Genomic DNA, 10400 nt, shown 5'->3' on the forward strand with positions numbered 1-10400 from the left:
GGGTGCTACTATTACTTGCTAATAGTGAACACATTCGGCATGTTAAATCATTATTATTAGATAGTAACAGCCTAAAATACAGACGACGAGTTTCCGCTCCTTATGGACTTGAACTCTTTCATTAGTACACACTTGGAGATATGCGCTGTCTGGGTGCAGCAGATACTTCAGGTTACTGTACTCAGAGATATGCGTTATCTGGGTGCAGCAGATACTTCAGGTTACTGTACTCAGATATGCGCTGTCTGGGTGCAGCAGATACTTCAGGTTACTGTACTCAGAGATATGCGTTATCTGGGTGCAGCAGATACTTCAGGTTACTGTATTCAGATATGCGCTGTCTGGGTGCGGCAGATACATCAGGTTACTGTACTCAGAGATATGCGCTGTCTGAGTGCAGCAGATACTTCAGGTTGCAGTACTCAGAGATATGCGTTGTCTGGGTGCAGTAGATACTTCAGGTTGCAGTACTCAGAGATATATGCTGTCTGGATACAGCAGATACTTCACTGGAGATTGATGCATCCATCGCATGTAGTTGTTTTGGACAGGCCCCCAAAATGTCAATGACTCATTTTCATGCTAAATGTACCCAAGTCCTGGACAATATCATAATGACACATACAACGATAAATTAAGATTCAGAATGCCACTTTACCGACATATAAGATCTTTAATTCCATTATTTTCACTATCATACAGCAAAAATAGTTAGAGTCCACCTTTACACTATATATCCACAAAAACCAACTGTCCTGCACTAGGAACAAAAAACACCCCCTTATCATGAGTTACATTATGTTTTTCAAAACATCTCACTAAATAAAAACAACCCAAAACAATAACAGTTTTGAAACCAACAACCTGGATTGCCCCCCTTCTCCTCTACAGTAAACAGGAGACCCAGGCTGACCAGAACTCAGTCCTGACAGTACATAGTAGCGCAGACTAACCACAGACAGTTTTGTTTTTTTAGTTTATTTCCCCTATAAAATCTATGTTTTTACACAACCAAGAGTTTCAAAGACTTGCCTCTTTTAGACCCGTAGCTAGTCTGTCACGACATATATCGTACTTTAATTTTTCAAAGGCCGGTTTTAGATATGAAGTAGACCAAGGCAATAACGCCACTTGTAGTGAATGTCGTCATTACATTCCAATCGCTGATGTCAATCGATCTCTATCAAACGCTTACTATCATGCTGACGGATGTTCCTTTGTGAAAGCAGACGATTCATTTGAGTTAGTCGGATGGGAACAATCAAAGATAGATGGCGACTTTCAAGGTGAGCTCCAACTGTTACTATGATTGTTAATTGAATCTTTTTATATAATAACAGGCTTGAATCAAGAGAAGAGACTTTGTCTAAAACACTGGATGATCTCCGGGGGGGGGGGGGGTGAAGGCAGTAGGGGGCGATCACATTCTTGTTGAACTTGGTGTCAAGTTGATATTTTAGATTGATTTAGTGAATCTATAGAAGTTGTCACGCTTCAGTGCGCTACCCCGATACCAATCGTTATAGAAAGCCTGATCACTGACCTGCAACGTCGTAAACCTGTGGGCAGTTTAGACCAATAGCTCGTTGCCACGTCACAGGTCAGTATGACAATGAAGTTGAATTAGTTCCTTGGAGGACTCTTGAACCCTTAGTGTAAATTTTTTTATTCATTTAAAAAACGATCATGTAAACATTCACCAAGATAACCCCCTTCTTTCATCCCCCTTACCCAACTGGTCCAGACAAGTGATAAGTATCATAAGATCATGGCGCATTGAGAAAGCTAAAATCCAAATAAAAACAGAAACAGTTGGTAAAAATATGTGTAATCTCAAAGATTTATTGTTAAACTCATAGTAGACCTACATATAATTAAAAGTCTGGTCCAAACTAAATGATACAGTTACACTTAATACAAGCTATGTTCTTTTAAAAGGAATATTTTTTAAAATTCTTTTGAGCATTTTAAGACTAAAATAGAGTCCATGTCAAATCGTGGATTTGTGTTATTTTTTTAAAGCACTTTTTAAATATGTAAAATGTACTAAGCTAACAGGAGATAAGCGTTGCAATAATGAGAGATACTGCAGCCATTGAACGATGGTAAAGCCCGAAACAACAAAAAAACACGAATGGGACTCTTGCTGACATTTAAGATAGACGCGAAATTTACGCAGTAGTGTATAGTTATGATTCAGTCAAAATAATTGAACTTAATGTCACTCAATGTAATCGAGGTAGATTTTTTTTTTAATTTACCTTGTTCACAATTTACTTTTGTGCCAAAAAAAAAAACAAGATATTTTTACTATATGTTATTAGTGGACTATTTATTTATCTTATCTTCTCTTCTAGCTTTTACACTTGTTCTTCTGTTCTCACACTTACAGAAGGACCTGACTATACGAACTTGTTTCAAAGATTATATTCATTCTTGGATTACCCATTTACTGATGAACGTACAGAACCATCAATTCTAGCAGAAAATGGATTCTATTTTGTTGGTAGGTAGAGTTAAAAAAGGTTTTTTACTTTAATTTTAAGTTCGAAGTTGTTTTCATTATTCTACATAGATCAAGGCTCATTCCTCATTCCATTTGCTAGGACCAATGTGTACAAATGCTCCTTCTTCCCTAGTGCTATTAGAGCATGGAATGGGTTGCCTGAGCTAGCCAGGTAAACCAGTGACTTGGCAGAATTTATGTCATTGGTTAACATGCATGACTAGATGCATGTTGCGAACAACATGATCTTCTTTTTTGAAGTAACGTCTGTATTATATAAGATCTCTCTAAATGCCTAAATAAAATCTACATTTTTTTAAATTAACCCAGCAAATTAAAATTTTAATACTTAATTGGCAATTTTTTTATTTTTTTTTTAAAATATGAATTAAATTATTTTTTTGAAATCTATAAAACTGCAGGGCCATGTAAAACTATTCAGTGCTATCTTTGCGGAACAATTCTTCAGCTGCACGAAGAGATGTCCCAAAATTTCCTTCAATATTTCCAATGTGCACGTTGTCGTTACATCTCAGAAACAACTCCTTTTCAAGGTAAGCAATTCAATTCGAATCTCTAGCCTGTTTCAATTAAAAATATTCCATTGCGTTCCAATGCTTCTAATAAACTTCTAATAGACTTTCAATATTTTTTTTTCAATTCCTCTAATCAGCTTTCAATTTCTACATCGTTCATTGGTTCTAAGAAACAAAAAAGGAATAATTTGGGTGGGTGAATACGGATCTCGAAAACGGCTCAAAGATTTTTCAAGTAATTCGACAGTTTATGAATATCTTTCAGAAAAATAAGTACTAGCTAATTAGCCTCTTAATCAGAGCTGCAGCATAATGGTATTTTTTGCGCCAAATAGACTTCAAACTTTCACCTATCCTTTAGTCTGTTGGACCGTTGGGGCACCACATAAGATCTATTGACCTTCTTTCTCCATTCCTTTCTGTCCTTTTACCTTGTACAGAATCTCCCTCAATTACCCATCAATTCGTTTATGTTGTCTTCCCATCGCTTTCTCGTCTTCTTTTTCCTGGTACTGTTCCCTGGTCTTTGTTAGCCCTTGTAATATAGCCATTGACTTAATTCTACCCTTTTTTCTTTCATTGATCAATTATTCTATTACGACTTAAGATTCTTCTTCAAGTGTAGATATAGAATCTATTATTTCACTATTGTTATTTTCAGATGAGAATTTAAACGATAGTGGTAGAGGACTTTTCTCTATCCCACGTAGTCAGAATCACTCAACAGAGTTTCAACGCCTTTGCAGCTTCCTTGATGGATGGCCAGAAAAATTTCTGCTGCCTCCCAAGCTTCTTGCTTCTGCTGGATACTATTACACTGGTAATAATTATGCGTATAAGGCCTACCCGAATGTCACGCCCATTTAGACGTACTTAACATTTGGAGTGATATCTTGGTAAGCCACGTTGACCTCCTTAGACTTAGGTTCTCCAACGCTGCTCAGTGCATTGGGTGGCAAGCTGTCTCCACAAGGATCTGGCACTGACAATGTCTGAAGCCTCCTCCCACCTGGTGTCAACTGTCTTGAGGTCCTTCGTGAAAGTATGGCGCCAAGCTATACGAGTAAGTCCATGTTAGCGCTTTCCTCGAATTGGACTCCATGTCATCGCCAAATCTTGGTATGCGTAGTTCATTGTGTCGTAGAACATGTCCCGTAAACCTCATGCATTGCCCTGTCACAACCTCACTAAGTGTTTGACTCCCAGTTCGGCATAGGAAAGTAAAATGTAAGCCACTTATCTGTTTTCATTTTTTTCATTTGAATGCCATGTGAGCTCAAGAAAGAAAGATCACCTAAGAAAATCTATAACAATGTTAGCTTGAATTTTTTTTTTTGGTTGAATCATAGCTAAAAGATAAACAAGTATAACTGCTTGTACGGGTACATTAATTAGATGTAATTATTGAAAGTACTGAGCACCGATCTGACTGATACAGCGATCCTTTAAAAACCTGAGCAACAATCTGACAGATACAACAATTATTCTGCTAATCCACTTCCTAGAACTCCCTGGCAATTTAAAACCTCCGAAAGCTACTAGAAAAGCACAGTACACTTCAGACCGTCATGTTAAAGCCTGTGGTCACTCCTGTTCTGTACTTTTCGTAAAAACGGCTTTTCCACTGAACATTGACCGTAAAATGCATGTCTAACAACAGTGAAGGGAAAGTGCTTAAGTGTTTTTATTATGTTGCCTAATGTCTAAAAATTGGAAATAACCGTATTGTTAAAAAAAGAAATTTCAGTTTAAGATTCCAGATCTGTGGTTCTCAATCCAATGACGCAGCACCTCCCTCCTTTAAATAAAAAAGAAAGGTTGCAATGAAAAAAAAAATCTATTTTGCTTTTTCCAATAGGCCGTAAGCTCCAAATAGTTAAAATTTTCAACTTCAAAACCTTGATTTAAATTTACTTACTTCTGTACAGTTAAAAAAAAAAAGAAGTAGGCATAAGTAAATGTTGGTAACATTTTTACAAAGCTTATATCAACTCAATTAGTCTGTCTGGTCAAAAATTTGTACACGTTATTTCTCCCACACCCAATCTCAGATCAAGCTAAAATTTTGCACAATTATTTCTTTTATCTTACAATACAAGAATAAACTTTTAAAAAATTACTAACTAAATTAATTAACTAATTGGTTATTATTCTGTTGGGTATCTCAAACAAGGGAAAAAATTTGCACTTGACTGAAGAGGTGGTGTGTTTGTAAAATGTTTTACATGTTTCGGATGTTCCTTCAGAGTTGAAGATAGTTTACTTCCTAGTCCAAACCTCCCGCAGGACGACGGGGGATGGGAGCGGGCAGCGTTTGAACCCTCGACCGTCGATAAATCCGAACGACAGTCCAGCGCGCAAACCGCACGACCAGGCAGCCATCCGTAAGCTGAATTAGTCCCCTTCATAGGTCTTCGTCTGTGTCTTATTGAACACTAACTACATCACTATTAGAAGGAGACTATAGAAACAAGAGATAACTATACAATGGGCCATGTTCATAGGCTCTTCACTAGCAGAGTGGTTACGGTGTTGGCTTGAGCCATAAGTTTGAATTCTAGTCGTTTTCTTTTTCTTTTACATTTTTATAACTTCCTTTTTATTACTAGTCTAGTTCTATTACAAATTTAATGACATGATTGATCCAAGTTAATTGATACAACTATGCTTAATAAAAGGTGTTTTTTTTTTTTAAAGTATTTTTAAAAATATTTTGATATTTAGGTTTTGGGACTATCGTAGCCTGTTATCAATGCGAAATAAGGAGACGCCCAGAAGACGAAGGCTTTGAAAATTTTTTACAGAACCTGGCATGTTCCAAATGCATTCAAGATAACATTTCTCAGGGTATAGATAATTCAAGTAAGTATTTTTATCATAAGTAATAGTAAATCTGTCTTCTAGTGCTGCGTTTGGTTAAAGTTACTTTTAAATTATTTTAATTCTCAAAAATATGTTTAATACGCAGGGCATGATTGTATAATTATTATTTTATATACCCCCGCCCCAAAACAAAGAAAAAAAAACACATAATAATTATGTAGCCTTGAAGCGTACTTTCTAGAGACATTGGAAGTTCAGATCAAAATCTAACCTATTGATCTATCTAATCAATGTATTTACAGATCACCAGACTAACCTTGAGCTTGAAAGTGAAGAGAGCGCCAGAGCCAATGATGTTTCTACATTAGGTGGAGCATCAACAGGAGCCTTGCCAGTTTTAAACCAGAGCGATGACTATTGTTGATAGTTGTGCCTGTGTGCGTGTGTTTGTATATATATATATATATGTTGTTGTTTTTATTATTATGACTTATTACTTAAGCTCATAGCATAATTTGTTGGTTGTAGTCTTTATTTTTACAAAGCTTATATCAACTCAATCTGTCTACCTATCTGGTAAAAAAGTTTTCTCCCAAACCCAATCTCGGATCAAGTTGAAATTTTTTTTACCTGACTAAACAACAATCAATTAAATAAATTAATCCATTATTTAATAAACAATTGGTAAATAATTATTTTGTTTGGTATCTCAAACAAATGTAAGAATTAGTACTTGACTGAAGTAGTGGTATAAGCTGAATTGGTCCCCCTTTATATGTCGTCGAACAAGGGAAAGAAATCGTACTTGATAGATCTGATAGATAGTATAAGTTTAATTAGTCCCCTTATTGAGACTTGAGCCAACCATCAGCAGGAAATAAATGGTCTGGAAATAAATGTATGATGATTATGATTAAGTTGATCTTGGAATCATGTAATTAATTCATCGATAAAACAGGATGAAAGAATGAAATGTACAAAAGACGATGTTCCATTTACTAATTGTATTTATAGATAACTGTACTGTCTATATAGATGATATAGGTTGTTTCCTAACTGTTTGTTTATAATCTTAAAATATGTTTATCGAATGTTGACAATATAAATATTTACAAAAATGTACATTGAATTTCAGTCTCTGTTAGTGCATAAAAGATTGCAATCTATTGGAGTAAAACTATTCATAATAATAATATATATACTACTACTAATAATATAAATAATGCCAAAGTCTTTGATTCCGAAGGTTAAGAATGAGTGCAGTGTTTTACATGAGGACACAAACACGATTTCGACCTGCTAATAAATAAATAAACCTCTCCCATGTTCTCGTTACTAGTCAGAGGGCGGTATTGCTACAGCCCTGCCAGATCGTCAAAATGTAGGAATTTACAATGCTAAGGGGGACTAGAATGAATTATTTCCCTTTAGCGAAGTTTGATTATGGCAGAGAATGAGAATTAACTCATTTTACATAACAATAACATGGAGGCGCGGTGGCTGAGCGGTAAAGCGCTTGGCTTCCCAACCTGGGTTCTGGGTTCGAATCCTGCTGAAGACTGAGATTTTTAATTTCGAGATCTTTGGGCGCCTCTAAGTCAGACCCAGTTCTGACATAAGTTGGGGGAAAAGTAAAGGCGGTTAGTCGTTGTGCTGGCCACATGACACTCTCGTTAACCGTGGGCCACAGAACCAGATGACCTTTACATCATCTGTCGTACAGATCGCAAGGTTTGAAAGGGGAACTTTACTTTTAACTATAACAATAAGTGCAGAAACTTGGGTGAGTTAATTGAGCACATAGAAGTATGTAAGTTTTGTCAAAATCTGCCTATACTAAGGGCGCCATAAGCCAGTTTGCAAAACTAATATATCAACACCTGGGCTTGACACAATCTTACTGCGTAACATATGTCTCTCTGCTAAAATACTCGCCACAAGAGATTCTCGAGACAGCCGATTACTTACTGGACTGGGATAGACCTATTCTGAAAGAAAAACAATGGATTTTAATAGCCAAGTTTTGTGATTTATTGACAAAATTAAAAAAAAAATGTAACCATCATTGGCATGACAATATCATTATCTAATACAATAAGAAAAACTGAAATTGAAAAAAAAAATATTTTAAAATACTTTTTAAAAAATCATATATAAAGCGTAGTTGTATCAATTAGTATCAGCTTAGATCTAGACTATTCTAGACCAACAATAATAAATCTGTGTGATTTGAAATATTTGTACCAATTGTTTTTGTTTAGCGCTTTTTCATGATTTAACATTTTCAAAGCGCTGTGATCCTATTTAATTATCTGGACCAGATAATAATAGTAATATTTTTCAAAACCTAGAGAAAATGTGTATCAGAGATGGTCTATTATGCATAACCAAACTACAAAACAGTATAGCCAGGCGGCCAAATATTAATAATAATAATAATAATAATCTTTATTATCCGTAAGGAAATTTGTCTTACAATTTGTGCATTACACCAAACAAAAAACATTATAACTATAAGAAACCAAAGTGTACATTCACACCAGACTCACTCATAATTTACATGTGACAAAGTTTATATCAGATTGTTCTTATTTAATGATTTGATTGCCAGGGGAACAAAAGAGTGTTTGTGTCTGTTTGTCTTTGCCATCGGTGTCTTGTATCTCTTTTGTGATGGTAAAATCACAAAATCCTGACCCAAAGGGTGATTCTTTATTTCGAGAATCTTGTTAGCTTTTTTTATAGATGTTTGTCTCAAACAACTGCCCAAGGGGGGTTTGTTTTTTGCCAATTATTTTACCAGCAGCATTTAGGATTCTATAAAGTTTATTCCTATTTTTAATGCTCAGATTGCCGTACCAGGCAGTGATATTGAAACTGAAAATATTGCAGATGTGAGCGTGATAAAACATAGCCAAGGCCTTTTCGCTAACATTAAACGAGGACAGTTTTCTTAGTAGTCGTAATCTTTGCTGCCCTTTTTTGCTGATAGGGGGCCAAAACGTTATTCAAAGATTACCTTTTTAAAAATACAACATTATTTCAAATTTAAAAAAAAAATGACCTGGTGAATGGTGTCGATACCGAACTAAAGAATTTTAAAAATGTTTTTGTTCTGTTGCTATTGTTATACATCGCAGACAAACTATAAATAGCCAGCTTCTTGGTGTATCCGGTGTACAGGCCGTGTTAATAAGCTTTGTTTTTTAAAAGTTGTTATAATTTTTTTTTTCACTTTTTAGCACTGAGGAATTAAATGTTGTAAGCTTTCCCGTTCATAGCACAGAATAACTTCAATATGGAGGAAGTGTTAGTCTTTCATATGTCTTACAATTTACTTAAAAACCAATCGGCAACTAATTAAAGTACTGGCGGTAATAAATAAGAGCCGATAGGAAGACAGGCCGGCCTTAGACATTGGCAAACTAGTCTTTTAGGGAAGAAATAGCGAAACTAATGCTCGTTGGTTTTGTTTTTTTGGAGTACGCCAGATTTTAAATCAATTGCGTAATTTTATTCTTTTGCTGTTTTTTTTTATATTTTTTTTTTTCATAAGGGTCCACCAAATTCACTTCGCCTAGGGCCTAGGGCCTCTAATTATCTAAAGTCATGCCATGGTTCTTAGAACAGTCAAGATGGTTGATATTTTTGAACAGAGATGTGATGGTGGCGTCTCAGAATAAGTCTGAGGCCTGTTAGACTTTCCTCAGCCAGGCGCTCTTTGTCTTTTGATTGTTCCCAATCCCGTCTCAACTTGATCAAGTGTTGGGAAGTCAGCTAACTTTGTTTTAGATGTCCACCAGTTGAGAATGTCAACCTTTCTGGTGAACGGCATTTCTTAGAGACACCATTGTTTGTTTGGCTGTAGGATATAACCTAATGTATATAGATATAGATAGAGATAGATAGATAGATAGATAGATAGATAGATAGATAGATAGATAGATAGATAGATAGATAGATAGATAGATAGATAGATAGATAGATAGATAGATAGATAGATAGATAGATAGATAGATAGATAGATAGATAGATAGATAGATAGATAGATAGATAGATATCAGTGGTGGAAAATATGCAGTCTAGGGTGGGGGAGGAGGGGGGAATTTGAAAACCCCACCGGGCCTCCTCTTGAGGGGCCCTTAAATGAGTTTTAAAATATTAATTATAACGCAAATGCAGGGGCCCCCAAAGAACTCAAGCCTCCCTCCAGCCCCTAAATAATGGCAAATTTCTAGCTACGCCTCTGATAAGTATAGAGATAGATAGATAGAAATTTATACAGAGATATAATATAGATTATTAGTGCATAAACGGTACTACGTCAGTGTAGTGCTTTTTTTTGCGCGCCAAATATTCATTTAAAATAAATATAGATCTACAACATCTAGGCCTACCTTCTACCCCTCTTGTTAGCTCGTTCCTGCATGAGGCCGCTACGCTTCAGAATAGAAATCTGTTTATTATTATTGTTATGATTGTAGGCCTATGCCTTTCTGTTTTCTTTATTAATTCTATTTATAGATCTAGATCTA

The 10400-nt window shown here is 35.5% G+C and overlaps 1 protein-coding gene across 1 annotated transcript; it reads left to right on the plus strand.

Moving 5' to 3' along the window:
• Positions 1-236: 236 nt before the first annotated feature.
• LOC106053588 (uncharacterized) lies at positions 237-7184 on the plus strand. Its single transcript, XM_056031994.1, has 6 exons — positions 237-1286; positions 2393-2506; positions 2929-3060; positions 3704-3862; positions 5767-5904; positions 6168-7184. The coding sequence occupies exons 1-6, from the start codon at positions 998-1000 to the stop codon at positions 6287-6289; spliced, it is 954 nt and encodes a 317-aa protein (XP_055887969.1). The 5' UTR covers positions 237-997; the 3' UTR covers positions 6290-7184.
• The last annotated feature ends 3216 nt before the right edge of the window (positions 7185-10400 follow it).

This window comes from Biomphalaria glabrata, chromosome 6 (assembly GCF_947242115.1).
Source record: "Biomphalaria glabrata chromosome 6, xgBioGlab47.1, whole genome shotgun sequence".
NCBI classification, from domain to species: Eukaryota; Metazoa; Mollusca; class Gastropoda; family Planorbidae; genus Biomphalaria; species Biomphalaria glabrata.